This window comes from Helicoverpa zea, chromosome 1 (assembly GCF_022581195.2).
Source record: "Helicoverpa zea isolate HzStark_Cry1AcR chromosome 1, ilHelZeax1.1, whole genome shotgun sequence".
NCBI lineage: Eukaryota > Metazoa > Arthropoda > Insecta > Lepidoptera > Noctuidae > Helicoverpa > Helicoverpa zea.
In genome coordinates, this window is record NC_061452.1 from 15,108,974 (window position 1) to 15,126,303 (window position 17,330).

At 37.2% G+C, this 17,330-nt stretch overlaps 1 protein-coding gene across 1 annotated transcript in view; it reads right to left on the reverse strand.

The window, feature by feature from the left end:
* LOC124629657 (Down syndrome cell adhesion molecule-like protein Dscam2) overlaps positions 1 to 17,330 on the reverse strand; it is a 114,953-nt gene that overhangs the window by 19,441 nt on the left and 78,182 nt on the right. Inside the window, exons 4-7 of the mRNA XM_047163170.1 lie at positions 8,731 to 8,892; positions 1,208 to 1,357; positions 749 to 866; positions 109 to 319 (exon numbers count right to left, since the gene is read on the reverse strand). Of these exons, the coding sequence (XP_047019126.1) occupies positions 109 to 319; positions 749 to 866; positions 1,208 to 1,357; positions 8,731 to 8,892 (641 nt within the window). The remainder of the gene's footprint in view (positions 1 to 108; positions 320 to 748; positions 867 to 1,207; positions 1,358 to 8,730; positions 8,893 to 17,330) is intronic.

Here is a 17,330-nt window from a genome sequence, read left to right on the forward strand (position 1 = left end):
TATTAGTATATATTTTAGCACTAAGTTCTATTCAGTTAAACGTAAGTACGTGAGAGACGGTGACAGAAAAAGAAAATTCAGTGGTATATTTCACAGTTCGAAGCTTACCTGCAGCTGAGGATGCACACTAACAACCAGCCTCGACCGAACCCTCAGCCTGGCATCCCGCCGCTGTTCCCCGAACTGATTGTGAGCCCTGCACGTCCACACGCCGCCGTCAGACAGCTGGGCTCGACGGATGATCAGTACCTGGTCTGACACCGATATCCTGATGCTATTGGAAACGGGGCTTAGACGACCGTTTGAGTGGCGGAACCAGCTGAAAATAAAGTATACCGTGACTATCAAATATTTATTTATAAAACAACAAAAATGTTGTCACAATAAACAGTAGGTTAGTAGGTTAGGTAGGCTATGAGTTTAGGTAAGCAGTTTATCTTTTAAGTAATCAAACACGTGGAAAAAATTTTTGTGCTCTGTTGAAAGTCGTATTTTAGTAATACATTTATTCTATGCTGCCTAAACAGCTGCCCGTCGGGTGGGAATCACGTCAAGTAGGGTTTCTGACTACGGCAATCTTTCACGAAACATTTTCCTTTATAGATGAATGATTTCCATTTGATCAATGTAATACATTCGTTGGCTTTTGCACAATGAAACACACTTCAAATTATTGTTGGTCAGCTGTCTAAGCTACGATTCTTACTTTGCTTAATAAAGTTTAGTTTCTCGATTCAATATGACTTACCTATAAGTTGGAGGAGGACTTCCGATTGCACAGCACACTAGTCGGATGTCACCACCTTGGGGAACCATTTCGTCTTCAGAAACCGAGAGCATTCGCGGTGCCATACTTGATGAGGCATCTGGAAGAATTTCAAAATTTGTCCATTTACATGCCCATAGCTAATAACGTAACTTACTACTTAGCTAATATATTTGATAAATAAAATACAACATATCATGATTCATGAACATTTACAGTGACTAAAGAAAGATTATAATGAAAAAAATGTCCAAAAGCAGGTGATGTCTGCGATTTAAAAAAATATAGGTATATACCATGGATCAAACTCTATATTGAGTTCCAAAGTTTCATAACCATTTCACCATTGATGGCCTTCAAGGTGAGCTCAAAGACCCTCTTCCCTATAGTTCCTCCTGATGAACAACCATATCTACTTGAGCATATTTCCTCTGTACTCACGTGACACGGTGACCATAGCCGAGGGACTCCGCCGCTTGTCTCCAGTGAGTGCGTGCTGCGCCTCACAGGAGTACGAGCTGACGTCATCAGGCCGCGCGTCCCGCACCACCAGGATGTCGCTGCGACTGCCTCCCACGATGTACTGACCACCTAAGGACAAGAGTAACTGGTGTCGGTGACTTTAGCGATGTTTACAGTATGAAGCTGTTCATGTCTATTCCATGGTTATTTTATCTGACTGAAATCGGTGGGTTATAGACGGTATATTGTGCAAGGATGAGGTGTTTTTCAAGATGTATTAAATCTCGAACAGAATGCTAGTTTATCAGTAAGATGCAGTGTATAAAATCACGCATCTCGTAAAATATACGACAAACAGAGTCAATAGCTATAGAAAGTAGGTACTGTCTCGTGATAAAAATTCTGCAGCAAACATTGCAGCAACCTTTCAAATCGTTAAGACCAACAGCATTTATACTCCATTCATTTCGTGGATTGCATCAGATATTTAGAAATGTTCTAAGTTTCCGGGTGAACAAATTGAACAAAAGGGCAATCGCTGCTTATACGCCGTCCATCTGTTTGTCCGGATAACAACGTGCGGGTCAAAGCACGGCGCACACAAACAAGCTTTCTATTTGATTAAACTGCAGCATTCGCTTTCGATACATCCATCAACATCCTACTACCGCTACTACTGGGAACTGGAAATGACATACAATAGACACGGATTCCAGGAATGGACGACGTACATTGTACATACATAGGTACTTTGAAAGTAACATTGTGCAGAAGGAACACTTCGGAAAAATGTACCAATTTCGTTGGTTCTTAAGATAACGCATTTTTTTTCTATCTTAGGTTCCTTTATTTTGTCCTTAGTTGCATATAGGTAATCGGTTTAGCCGTTAAAGTTGTATTGCTCTCATATCATTTTCTTTATCAATAGCCGTAGTTCTGTTATATGATTATAGATTCGATGAAGTACCATTGTTTGGTATGCAGCTTGAACGAAGTGCATCTAACTATAAAATTAAAGATACCTATCTAAACTTGAAGTTCCCCTTTATCCTTTCATTCGTTTCTCCGTTCAAACGAATTAGATGGCGCAAGTTTATGACGGAGGAGCTTCTGAAACCGTTTTATGTATAAGGTAGTAAAACGCTCATGACTTTGAAATTAGGAGACAACTTCGATCGAGTGCACTTACCCATTTATAGCGCGGGGTGACACCATTTGACCGACGCGACGTACCCTCGTGACGGACACTCGCACACAAATGCCTTTGTGAGTTACAACGTATAATATACCCGAAGGTGTGTAATATACATATAGATAGAAAGCGCTTTCTGGTGCCGTGAAATGAAACTTAGGATGTTTCGGGAGAGCAAAGGAGAACAACGGACGGTCATGTTTATAAAGCGATGTTTTACGTAAAATGAGTGGTTGAATGAAACTAGGATTATTTTTGGAAGTAAGTAGGAACATACTTGAATAGTATATCAGAGTTTTTAGTCGTTTACAGTCTATTACATTCTTAAAATAAATTCTCAGAATATTTGTGGGTTTACAAGATGTTATTACATTATAAGAATTAATATTTAATTAATTATTTCAAATACAACATTTTTTTTATGAATTTACTCACAAGTTGCAACAATTTATGAGTCCATTATTTCTGACTATAAACTAAAAATAAATCACAGTGATTATTTTAATTCAACCCACCTTTAAAAACAAATTGTCAGTAAAGTGACCTCTAGCGCCGGGTCGCGAGCACTTGTGTGCCGGAGCGTACGGCATCTCGGCGCGCCGTTTACGATCAGATAAGTTTGAAGCGAGACTTTTTCAATGAATTCTAAATGCGCGACTACCTCGGCCATCCCTTCGCTCGAGCGCTTTGTTTCACCATTGTACTTGTTAACTGATCCAGTCGATACTATTGTTACTCTGTTTGGCTTTTTAGTTTTTAAATGAAGTTTTTTTTTTGTATTTATAATTTGTTTTGAAGTTGGAGCTTAGAACAAAGGTTGGAGTTAGTTATGATAAGTTTTCTGGTACCTACGCATTTCCAACTTTTTTTGTCAGCTGATTCAGATAAGTTTGCGGAGAAATTACAATAATTTGAAGTACCAAAAGCAACAATCGTGTCACAAGATAAACAAGTACCTACCTATTTTATTTTTTACCCAAAAAAAGTAAAATGTATTATGTTCCAACAATGCCTTAATTACAACGTGTCAAAAAGAAAGCAAGTGCCTCCTTCAAAATTATATAAAAATAATTGCTTGGTTCCCGTTCCTGAGTACAATTGTATCAGTGCTTACCTTGTGACGTCACAATGCATGACGTCACCTTGTCCGGCGGCGCGGAACAGTATAACGAAGTTTTAATTAACGCGCCCTTTTGAGCCCTTTGTTTGTAAATATTATTGATTGTCAGTACAATAAAATAAACTCGTAACTGTGCTGTGTGAATGGAGAATATTCGTATTTTTGTTTATAAAATGTTTTAATTGAACTTGCAATTGTTTTACATTTCATACGCAAAGGGAATATAGGTAGTAAGTGAATGTTAAAAAGTTATTATCTCATACAAATAAAGGGAAACTCGGAGCGTAAATGTTTGATTTCACCAATTATGGTTTTTAAGATTAGGTAAATTAATAGATTGAACCGCTACAAACTTTATCAACTGAAGTAAGAAAATTAAACTTTAGCGGACTGGAAAAATAACATCAAGTAAGTAACAAAAGCGAGTAGATTTATTGTAATTGTTTAACTTTCAATAACTCTTTCTTGTATAAACATTTCGATTTAACTTTAATCAACTTAGGATAACTTGCAGATAAGGCAAGTTATTATCTTGGGAACATTGTATTCATGGTATCTGACACTCGTTTTGAAGAAATTACTTTTTTATACTAAAGGAGAGTCATGAATATCAATTTATTATATAAATTAGTTTCTTTGAAGAAATTTAATTAAGCAGAGACAGAAGTGGGCCATGAACAACAAGAAAACTCACTCTTGAATAAAATAAGAAAGTCCTGATTTACTTTTAATTTCGTTCTGCAACTTGTTAAATTACTTTTAAGAGAATAATTTTATGGTAAATTTTGTAAAGTGTCTGTCTCGGTGGGCGATGTCGCTCTACTGTTTAAACGTTTCTGTCACAATTTATTTTCAACTGTTGGCTACTTTAAAATATTTTTAGTTCTAATTAATTAAATTAATGAAGTTAAAATATTTTATACAGTAATAACGCAGGTCTAACAGTGCGTAACGCTCCAAAATATATTTCTTCGAAAAAGAAAACAATAACTTTTTCTTAAGGAAACACTAAACCATCACCCCATAATGGATAAACAGCATCCATATCGTCAGTAATCGAGCATCTCATACATTTTCCTTGATAACCCGAACGATCCGCAACGGCCTCAAACACACAACTTCGTCCAGAAATTAACTGATCCTTTATCGCAGTCTTAACTTGTTTTATGTTCACTTTACGTACGGTACGTCATTCAAATAACCATAAAAGTGAATGTCTGAGCTGTTAAATGAATGTATATAGTTGTCTGAAGGAGACGCGATGGGTTACGCGAGATAAGCCGGAGCGTCTGCTACAACTCGATAAGGCCACAAAAAATACACTAAAAGCCAAGATGTTACCTTTTTAATTTGATTTATGTAAACTTCGCGGTTTATGGCACTTGAGGGGAATATTTAATAGGTTTTGAATTTTTATAATTAAGGATTAAGGTTTTAAGAAAATCTTTAAGATTAGGATGAAAAAGCTGGTGATGGAAATACGATTAGGTTATATTGCACATTGGCAAAAGTGAATAGTCTTTTTTTTTATTTATTTTTTTCTGTAGATACGTAAATACTCCCCAAATCCCTACTATTCTAACGCACAAAAATTCGTCCAAAGTAGCAATACATAGAATACATTGGCTGTTTATTTTGCGGAAAGTAGTAAAACTGAGGGAGATGTGTTAAATGACGCTTGTACTAAACGAGCTCACTCATCATGTATTGTAGAGATTAAACCACGCGGCTCACTGAATCAGGCTTCATCTCAAATAATTGAAGCAACATTTCGTTAAGTAAATATAATTATGTACCTAAGCGTATTTTATGTGGCATAATGCTAAGCATCTATCAATACCAATATTATTCGCAGGCAATTGGATCTATAGCTATCTATGCTAACCTAACAAAGCAGTGCCTGAACTTTCAAGTTCCAACAATCTGAAACTTCATCACAGCAAACAAGCCAAAATTCCGGCACAATATCTCAGACTCACCGGTAACCCGAGACAATTATTCAAACCCGCAGTTGACAAACAATAAATAAATGTGAAGAATGGCGCGTGCCGTGTCCCGGTGAGTTCTCCAAGTGGCGGATATTAAATCAGGCGCGCGGCTAATCTGCATAAACGCCCGGCACTCGCTGCATCTGTCACGCCTCACTAGATGCGGCAAATTAGCCTTTTTTTGTTTTACTCCTACAAGTTTCTACTAAGTGCTGCTAAGATATATAAGATTAAGTTTGAGAAAAAATATGGAGTAGAGCTAGAATGAAGATAAAAACTACTTCATTTTAATTGCCATATTTTCAAGGCGTTAGTAAATGTGCCGTGATATTCAAGTTGTCTGTTAAGCGTCTAGTGCCGTAACCAAAATTTACTAATTAACTTAAAGTCCCGCACAAAATGGATCATTAAGCAAATCGCTTCCAGCAGAAGCTGCACAATTTTATCTGTTTAAGCAAAGAGTAGTAATTCGTCGCAACTGCATCAAAAGCGAACATTAAACTTGCATTAGCGGCGCTTAACTTTTACGTAAAGTTTGAATCTTATTGCGCCGCGCACCGACTATTGAGAAAAGTTCTCTATTCAATTTGTACTGTTCTTCTTTATTAACGGACTGTGCAAAGAATTCAGTAGAACCGTGGAATGCTAATGTGCAGTAACTGCTGGCTGACACAATGAATTCCTTTGCTTTATATGAGACTTAATATCTACGCAAATCTTCAACGAGACAAGAAAAAATGTACAAGTATATTTTATTGCTTTGATACGTTCTTTTGTTGAAGACAAAGGACTGAAAACGTAAACAATGTTTAATGAAACACTCGGAGCCCATTAACGAAAAGTAGGTGACTTTGTTCTGCTTACTGATTCTCGGAAGAGATGTTAAGTTATCGGCTCTCGGGAGACGGATTAGCAGTCAGTGTTTACTGAACAGACAAGTTTGTTATTATTGGAAAGGTCTTTGTCTCGACATTACATTGGATGAAACTAATTATATGTGATGATAAATAGGGGATATATAACGTCATACTTAAGTGTACTTGATTAGGTAATAACCATAAACTGTACGCTTCAAATATTCTTCTTTTTTGCCACCATAATCGACTAAAAGAGTTCTTGCGTTGGAAAGTAAAATGTCCTTAAAGTTTTAAGAATTTACATTAAGAAGGCATTCCTGGATTCTGATGGTTTCAGACTCAAACTGTATGCCTAATTAAGTATAGTCTTCTTATCATTGATTGATGCTACTTCCTACAGTTTCCCTCATCCCGCTGTATCATCCTGAAGGACTGTTGAGTTCAGTGAGCCGCACTGATACCACACATATTAATTAGCGTTATCTTTTGCACGATTATTAGTTCAGTAGACAATACCAACCGCTAGGATAATCCTATAATATTCACTGATTGTGGGAAAATTATGTTATCCGATTTTGAGAAGCAGTTGACGTGACTAAAGATTTTGATACGGGGACGAGCCCGCTTAATTTTGTTTTTGGATAGGAAATATCGATCTGGTATAATATCTTCAGACAATAAGTTTAACCGGTAATCATTTAGGTATATAATAGTAATAAATTAAAGCTATTTCAACGCTACCTATATCACACGATCTTAAGAGCCGTCATATTAATTAAGATATTTGGGCCAAAGACGGACTTAGTCGATAATTGTGTAACGCAGCACGCCGGTGTCGACCCTTATCGTGCGCAGTCGGCTAAATGGACATTTTAGTGGCCTTTTTGTGAAACTGTTTGTGTTTCGCTGCTCGTCGAGATAAAGCCGAGATGCTGTCTATTTAGATTTAAAGATTGCTTACGCTTCGTTATTATCTCGCGGAAGTTGTAACAGTTTACAGAAGGAGATTGTTTACATTTATAACAGTGCACTCGACAGATAAGCGGAAAAAACAATGTTAATTGCTTTCGGCCCTTCTTAATGGAAAATATTGTAAACTAAAGTTAAGAGCTTTTCCTTTTAAAGATAACAGAGATTATGTAAACGCAGCATGAATAAAAATAAGCAGGAAAGATGAACACAAAATGCCGAAACCGCAGAACATTAACAAAAGTTCGTGAACAAATATAACTTGATCTCAAAAAACAATCTCCCGGAAAAATGTCCAAGAAGTTGAATGAGTCATTACCTCGAGGAGTAATCGAAAAAGAGCGGAAGCGTCCGTAAATGAAAACATTAATCGAATTTTCTGGTTCTAATCGAGAAGTCGGAACTCATAAAGCAAGTTCAAGTCCCTTGTTCCTGTCGCCGGCAGCCGCGCTACACTCGGATTAACGAAAAATTCTTAATTTTCTCCTTTCGAAAGCAATAATCGGCCGTTTGGCCCGCTCGCTGAAATTAATTTCGATTTTATAAGGTCCACGTCGCTATTGTTGGAAACTTTCCAGACGAACGTATCTGCTGGGAGTAGTGGACGCTGCTATTGGGAAACATGTTTGACAGCAATGAATTCCCTTGTTTGGAATCAATAAAAACGTTCTTGGATTGTAAATAAACATAAAAACTTTGGCGCCTATTACTCAATTCATTTATATTTGGTTCTGATGAAAATAAAAAGTTTTATCGAATTCTGAATCATATTTGATGGGCTGCTGAAGTTCTTCAGATTTATGATTACAATAACAGAACTCAAATACTTTTGTTGATGATTGAAATTCACGAATCCCTTGTGTTCAATGTTACTTTCTCTATATTTACAGAGAATAGTTTGGTTAGTCAAATTTATATCACTGATAATTTAAAACTTTCTATTTCAGCTATAATTTATACAGTATAATTTTAACTGTGTAACAAAATTTGTTTTATAACTTCTATAATCTATGTACTAGAGAGTTAAGATGTAGTTGAATGAAATAAACACGCATATTTTAACGTTTTTCTACATTTATAGATACATAGGTTTTAAAATTTTCAACGTTTTCAACCTGCCGACGAACTTTACTATGTATGTTAGAATTTTAACACGGAATAAAACTTATAGTAGATATTCAATTTTTACTTAAAGCAGAATAAGGGCACATGCACAAGTAGTTACTAAACGAAGTCTAAACTTAAACTTGATATAAAACTATATAGGAAATCACTACTCAATCTTTACTGCCGCAATAATCTGTATACTTCATCATCTCAATATTGCTTTCTTCAGCTACATTACAAGCACAAACTTTAGCTATTTATCCACTTACCAGCCTCAGCAGCTAGTGGCTCCAGCACCACGCCGTCCTTGAACCAGCGGGAGACGCTAACGTGATTCCTCACGATGGACGGCACGGTGCAGGTGAGGAGTGCCGCCCCTCCCGCCACGCCGTGAGAAGACTGCACCCGCACGTCCCACGGGATGTCCATTACTGGAAGATAAGGAGATGGTTAGAGGATGCTGGTGGAGAAGTAGCAATGTAATGTGATAGAAAGTAGGTAGGTTTCGAGCGGGGCCCACCAGGGCCAAATACATAAAAAGCCTAAGAAGGAACATGAAGGGTTCGCTGCTAACCCATGGCGGGGTAACCCACGCTGCTAACCCATCATTGATGATTTTCCGTAAAAAAAAAGTAGGAATATTTTGATCATTGTAAAACTGAATGGCGTCCAGCGATGTTTTATGGGCGTTTTTGAATACCACAGTGTGTACGAAAATTGAGAAAAAATATTTATTTTTTAATTTCAGTGCAGCCATGATGAGTTTTACTGCACAATTTACTGTCAAACTATTTATTATGAAAATATTGCATGTGATAAAGTGCTGCCAAAATTTCCATCATAATTGCCTCATTTGTAAAAACAATCCTGATAATAAACCAAACAGAATCGGTAATTAATGTCTGGGAACAGCCGATCAGTTCATTAGCGTCATGCGTATGTATGTGTGTGTGTGTTACGTCACAACCAATGCACGTTGCAGGTTAGGTTACGTGACCGAGTACACAGAATTGTTGTAATTACTGAGATATGCCAGAATTCAGGCCAAATGAGATGCTCTTAGCTAAGTAAACAATGGAGTTGGAAAATAGGGGTTGGTTACTTGGATTAGTTCTCGAATGCTTAATTGGTTTTTGAACCTCGTAGCTAGCTCGCTCGATGAAGAATAAACTTTATTTTTCAAATCTGGTAAAAACATTAGCCACATGTCAACTGTATGATGGTAAAAGCTACAACAAAGGTTCAGCCTAACACTTATGGGCCAAGTGTTGTCGCGTTACGTCACAAACGCAAACTCTATCAGCATAATCCTTTGATAGCTCTCATAGATCAGTGTGTCACTCATTATCCGACGCTCCCCCCCCCCCCGGCCCGCACCGCCCCCTCCCCCCGTAACGATGACATGACATCGAGTGACGTCATTAATTAAACGCGGCCCACGTCCAGTGGAATTGGGTTAGCGGTTACTGCATGCATCAATTATGTGTAGTTTGGACGCCCATTGTACGGTAGGCTTCCGAGTTTACGTAGGACCTAGTTACTTTATTGTTTAATAGTTCATAATGGGCTACGGTGTTATTTGGTGGTGAATAGACTACTTTGGAACACTTTGGAAGTTTGGAAATGGCAAAAAAAGTTTTTTTTTGCATATATTCATAGCACTCGCACTAGCACTATTTTGTGATGACGTCTGTACTATCTTTAAAAAATCGTGGTGGCCTAGTGGGTAAAGGACCAACCTCTCAAGTATGAGGGCGCGGGTTCGATTCCAGGTCAGGCAAGTACCAATGCAACTTTTCTAAGTTTGTATGTACTTTCTAAGTATATGTTAGACACCATTGACTGTGATTCGGATGGCACGTTAAACTGTAGGTCCCGGCTGTCACTGAACATCCTAGGCAGTCGTTACGGGTAGTCAGAAGCCAGTAAGTCTGACACCAGTCTAACCAAGGGGTATTGGGTTGCCCGGGTAATTGGGTTGAGGAGGTCAGATAGGCAGTCGCTTCTTGTAAAGCACTGGTACCCAGCTGAATCCGGTTGGACTGGAAGCCGACCCCAACATAATTGGGAAAAAGGCTCAGAGGATGATGATGATGTCTGTACTATCTTTAAAAAAAACATGTTCACGACGAAAAAAGAAAAAAAGTTTCTCTGAAAATAAAATTCTCATTTTGATGAAAAAGTTTCAGCAAAAAGACTAGTAAAATATTCTTTTAAACGATATGTAATGTTATTTAACACATTGTCAGTTTCAAACACACCATTCGTATCCAATGTTTTATTTTGTGAATTGCCTGAGACGAAGTAATATTTTTCAATAGATTAAACACATTTACTTGTGTGATATAATTTATAAATAAACTGTACCTACATTCTTACAAACATTAGTCAAAAAAATAAATTGATGTAACAAAAGAAATACCACTTGGTTTTACAAGAATAAATATAATAGTTCTAGTAGCTGACAGAGGTCCTAAACCCTGAAAATAAATATTTATATCTGTTTGGAGAGCAGGAATATTAGTCACGTATCAACAAGAAAGTTTAGCCTCGTTGCGGGAAACAAGACAGATGGCTCTCACCTGATAACTGACGGAGTTGTTTCTCACCAAAATGAAATGATAAAAACGTATTTACTATTTCTTATGATTTCTCGTAAATAACACTAAATTCCATATTATCGGATCCAGCAATATTAGAATCTTCACGACTTATCGTTCGACTTTAAAATATTCTTTATGTAACAGAGGCGGTTATATTGAAACACATACACACATGCCACTGACAGTCAAATAAAAACTCGTCGACCATTCACATAGCAAAACAAATAATAAAGTACTATAGAAGTACTATTACTGTGTGTACCTAATATCAAACTCTTTAGCAAAAAGTATCGCTAATACGATTATGTAAGTAATAAAAATAGTTTTCTCAGCATCAATCTTACTTTATGAACAGACAGACATATTAAGCTGTTGGAATATTTTTTTGCGTCTATATTTCTCTTGAACTTATAGATTTTCGTTTACTGTTAGAAAAGGTATAAAGAAGTGTTAACGTTTGCTTTGAAGTGGTATTAGAAAAATCTGTAACTGTGTGTAATCGGATTGCTCCGGCGGTTCCATACTAATCCAATTATGGAGACTGGAGGTGAGGCGGCGCGCCGGGAATTCTGTTTTGCTGTCTGTCCTGACTTCAGTCATCATACAGATGTTAGTTACGTTTGGTTGTGGCTATCTTACCAATATTTTAGGTAGGTATCTGATTTTAAAGTACGGCACGTAGTACTAATTTCCCACAAGTTTATGATACACATTCTGAAACATTTAAGTATTAAGGTAATCCTGATCATCAAATGACCTGATCTGACGTTATAAGTAAAAATAACAAAAAAGTATATTATGTAGCATTTTCTTGATATGTTATTAGTATTATATGTAGTGTACATATTTATATAGTTATATATATACATATATATTATTATTAATTTAATTGTGTATTGTAATATATGGAGGTTTATGTTTCATACTAGTTTTTCGGATTTGTTTGCACCTACCAACGCTTTCTCTCCGCCACCCAAAGGTAGACTGGTAGAGAACGCCTAAGGCGTTAAGTCCGCCATTGTACTATTTGTGCAAGAAGTATTTAAAAAAAATAAATAAAATAAATACATTGTTTACAAGATTCGAAATCGCAGCAGCATCAAACTGGCAACAACTCAAGGAAACAGATAAGACATTGTCTCACCGTCTGTCAGTCAGGCTATAATCAGCTTACCCCAATTCGTCGTCAGCAGTGCGGAAACCATGAAATTAATTAAAACTCCAAATTGAAACAGAAGCAAGTAATGCGTGGGTGAGGTGACAGCAATCAGGTAGCACATTAGTGGAGGATCCAAGGAATTACCCTCCTCACGCCGTGGGTGCCAAGAGATGTGACAGACAATTATTTATATTGTTTCTACAATTTCTTGTTTGCTGAAAAGGCATTTGTTTGTTGTTTGGCTTTGATTTACTGTTATCTATAGGTTTTTTCATGTAAACATTTAAATAGGTATATATTCATCTTTTCTTTAACATTAGAAATTTTGCCTCGAGCAATGCATTCTTATCTGTAAAAGTTACTGAGATTATTAAAATTAAAATACTTGAGTTAAGTGCAAAAAATAGTTATCAGATAAAGAGGACACTGTGTCAACATTTCCCTTAATCCTGCATCATCCTTCACATGCCCAATTAAGGCCGCATAAACAAAGCAGTCAGTCAAAAATAATAAGATGTCACGGCCCACTCGCGGGAGATCCGGCGGTAATGAAATCCGCGGCGAGTCCGCCTTGAATAATAAACATCCACCGGACTGTGATTTCCCTCGCCGCCGATGCTTGCAAACAAAATGTTGCTTAACTGAAGCATTAGTCTGTCAAGCAAATGAGTATGATACTGTATCGCGCAGCCAATTATCGCTGCGGTGGAACTCCAGCTGTTTCGTTTTACGAGGTAGATCTCTGGGCGGTCGTTACGAACTGTATCTACATACAGTGGTGGAAGATACAATTTAAATTGTCTGTTCTGTATTAAGGTGCGTTATAAACTTGATGTATGGACTGCTGAATGATGTTATTAGAATATGTTGGTGTATTATATCCACCTTTAATGTGATTTATCGTTTGATAAAATTAATTGATGTTTAGGATAATTTTAAAATAAGATGCATATTCTATTTTCGATGACTATATAAAAAGTAATTTCGGGACCTTTGGGCAACAAACAGTACTTAGTTGAATTTTTTCTCCATAAAAATTGTATTTGTAGATATATGGCTATGATATACAAACATCACAATTATAGACATAAAAGCTTACGACTTAAAAATACCTTTTCTGATCGCGTGCACATTTTTATCTCGGGCCAGTCAAAGTACTATGACTTTTATGGATAAAGGAAAAGGGTGAAGACGGAATTATTTCTTACGAAAACAGATGCTTCAAAACGACTTTTATCCGTGAAATGAGCAAGGAATCTTTTGCTACAAGGACCCATCAATTGATTGGATTACGAATTGTGGAAACGAGTGTTAATCTTTTTCTAACCGAGTTTGAATAAACATTGAAATGCCGCCAGAAAAAAACGAACAGATTTGAAATTGGAATTTTCTGTAATCGGCTCTTCGCGATTTATTCTTACCGGATAAAAATTCAATACTTCATTTCCTGAATGGGCGCTTGTGAAATCGGTTTCTTTAATTAATTTCTTTTTGTGCGACATCAAAGCCGCCTAGTTGTTTGTAAATTAAAAACGTGTTTTCTGCCGTTCTCCGAGGATTTACTCCATAAACAAACTCGATTAATTTTTGTATAAGAAATAAATAGATTTTATAAGACCAGTTTTCTTCCTGCAAAGGAGCAACGCTTTTTTTAATTATTCATAATATTTATTGGGTTCTGTTTCGGGAAAACAATAGGGCTGAAGGAAATTGAAATTGTGGTGGGCGGAGAGACGCTAGCGCGGTGAAGGCGTTTACTTGTACATGTTTTATTTCGAGGCGTTATGTGAGCCGGGATTATAAGATGTCTTAACAAAACATATTACGGCTATTAGAAAACGTGTCTAAACTTACAACGAGAGTACGTACATGACATGTACTATACGTTATAAAGTTATTTCCGTAATATGAAAGCTATGCATATCTCCATGCCTCGCCCCTATAATCTTATGGGTTTGTAAACGTTTATAGCGCAGTCCCCCCCTCACTTACCGCGGGTACTCCATTACGATACGGGGCCATTAAGGTTGCTAACGATAAAAGTTCTATTATAAAACGCTTAGCTATTTGTGGATAATGCGCGAACAAATAACTACGGAATATTGCTCGGCACAAGTTGAACAATTCTTGATAATGGTCGGCTAAGTAACTAAGTTATAAATTATCTTACTGCAATCGAATTTAAATAAGTAATATAAAGTTTGAACTGCTATAGAAGATATCTTATTTTCAAATCAGGCTACGTCGCGTCGATTACAAAAACATTCAGAATTGGAAATAGTTTAAGTCCTCATTTGTATATAATAGTATTGTCCCCCGCACAACGATCAGAGAACCATAACTGCCTCATACATATTCAAACACTATACAAACGAAATCCCAAAAGGTTTCCTCATATTTTTACGACATGGCGACGCGTAGCTGCATACAAATACTATAATCATAACTACAAAAGCCGAAATAAGGTGCTATACAGACAATAGTAGGTTTCACCTCAAAACTCGGCGGACATCGTAATGTATGTAAAGCGAGCGGCAATAAGGAACATCTGGCGGGGCATTACAGCGGACCGTCGACTTTCCGACTAATTAACTTTTCTCGAGGAAATGTTACAAAAACTCCACTTAACATTCTAATCACATTTTTTTCAGTGAAGAATAAATTTGGTTAAGTTCAATACGAAGTTGAAATGTGCGGTCAGTGAGTTAGGACTGGTTTACAGATGCTTTTTTCTCGTAACAATAACTTGGTAATGGCTGTTTCGGAATTGTTTATTACCTGACCTTTGGATGGAACTTCGCGGAATAATAAATTGTATTATGAATACATGTATTACTTTTGTGAACTGTATTTGGCATTTTCGTTTCAGTCATAACAAACTTTTGCGTTTAATAATTTGTTTGCTACCAGGTATATGGCTACCAGATATTTTACCTAAGTACATAGGTACATACTTCGTTTATCATCATATATGTATATCTATTTTCCTCGCAGACTACAACTACAAACACAACATTGCTAACCATTGCAGCTGCTTTATGTGAACGATATCAAAATGTGATCAGCATTCCTCTGTCGAGAGTGGTGTTCGCTGTAACAGCTTATCGTATAAACTATACTAGCTTAAATAATTTATTTCACTGGGTTTCTATGAAGTGTTTGCAGCCATTGATTGAAGTGAACGAGGTTCTCAAGTTTTGCTATTTCACTTTTAAGAAATAAACAGTATCTTCATCAAATAGATAGGTTTCACAATTACGATTCACACATTGCCTCATACTCGTAAAACTAGGGCAGTCTCATTAAATCCTTACTCTCATACAATCTCGAAATGACTCCTCCCCGCAGCGTGACTCCGCCACACACACAGCTACACACAGCTAGACAGGGCGCACATCAGCCCTCAGCCCTTACGTGACAGTTGCTTAGTGCGCGCACCCTTCAGGCCACGGAACAAAAGCCCTTTTTACTGAACAGCAGCTGGAGGGCCATTAATTCCACTCCCAGCAGAAGGACTTTTGGAAAATGCTCAACTTCATTTGTTTAGTCCCAGTTATAAAGCGGGATTATGTTTTGTGTAATTTCAATAAAGTCCCAAGTATAGAGCGCTTTGATTTACTAAACCATTATTCGGATATCATTTCAGTAGTGTCAATAAAATTGTTCTCAAACGATTCAAAGATTGTTCATTACATTCGTTTCTTAGATATTAATTTGAATAGCATTCAGGTTTTCGTTTGCTCTCTTCTGTAATAGATGTTTAATATAAAGCTTTTGCTTGCTTTCAAATACCTTTAGGTTGCTGAGGTAATTAAAATTAATTAAATATTCGTTACGGTATCTCCAAGCTCAGAGGTTTGCTTGAAAGAACTGCTTTAGTTCAGACGAACTTATATAAATAAGGTTAGCAATAAAACGTAATTCAAGCTGCTATCGCGTTTAAATTAAGATTTTTGCTAAATATTCAATATACTGAAAAGAAATCCGGCAGTGAAATCGGCACACACGACAAAACAGCGTTCAATCTCCGCTGGTTGGCGTAAAGCGGGGCTTACACCGTATCGCTATAGTGGCCGGGCATTGTTCGCGGAGCAAAAAGAGCCGTCGAGTGGTCGTCGAGATACCGCGAGTGGCAAATCGGCTGATACAAGAGCGGCCGATAAGTGTTGCGAGAAAGCTGACGATGGAGATTGTGTACCGGCGCGGCCGGCCGTATTGTGCGCAAGTAATGGTTAATAGCTGATGGATTTACTACACTGATTAGTGATTGAGTGTGATGAATGACTGTAGTAGTTTATAGCTGTTTCTCGATATTAGTTGATCAATGAACAGTTCAAAGTTAATGCTCTGTGTTTCAAAAAATATGTTGAGCAAATCTTTAAATCTCAGAAGTGGCAATATTTTACTAACAAAACATTTGTAAATTTTCCGCCATACGAGTTAGGATCTATCCGCTTACCAACATAAGCCATTATCTCCATCCCATCAACAAAAAATCGACTGCTGACCCAAATCTCGATCCCGCCTAATTCCTATACCTTAACATCAAAAAAATCCCGACGAAAATTGGACTTTCAAGCACCGTCCGTATTTCGCGGGCCTTATTCCATTAACGGACCTTTTTCGCGCCTTGCACAAAGCGGGGATATTGAGGGGCACAGACCTCAATCTCGGAGGTTTACGGCGGCCCTCCAGACCTCCTCCATAAAGAATTGTATTTGCATTCCGAAGGCAGAGAGATTGATCCCGACTTTACCATGTCAATACTAGAGGTCAAGGGCTGCAATTTACAGCGGAATTAAAACCGTATTAGCTAGCGGTAAAGCTCTTATTTCAGTGATAAGTGATATAGGCCAGTGTTTGAGATCGTTTGTAGGCACTGGCTCTTAGCTCAAATGTTTGATGGTAATGTTCTTGAGAAAAAAGGTGGTCTTTGTGGAGTTTTAAATTCTGAGTAAAAAGCTAGCTGTTTCTATTTACACACGATTTTAAAGTACTAGGTTGAAAATACGTGGAAATTATACTCTTAGTTATTAAAGCGCGCTCCGCGTCCGGCTTTTGTAGCTAAACTTAAGAAAAGCGTTGTCTATCGTGTTGGGAACAAAGT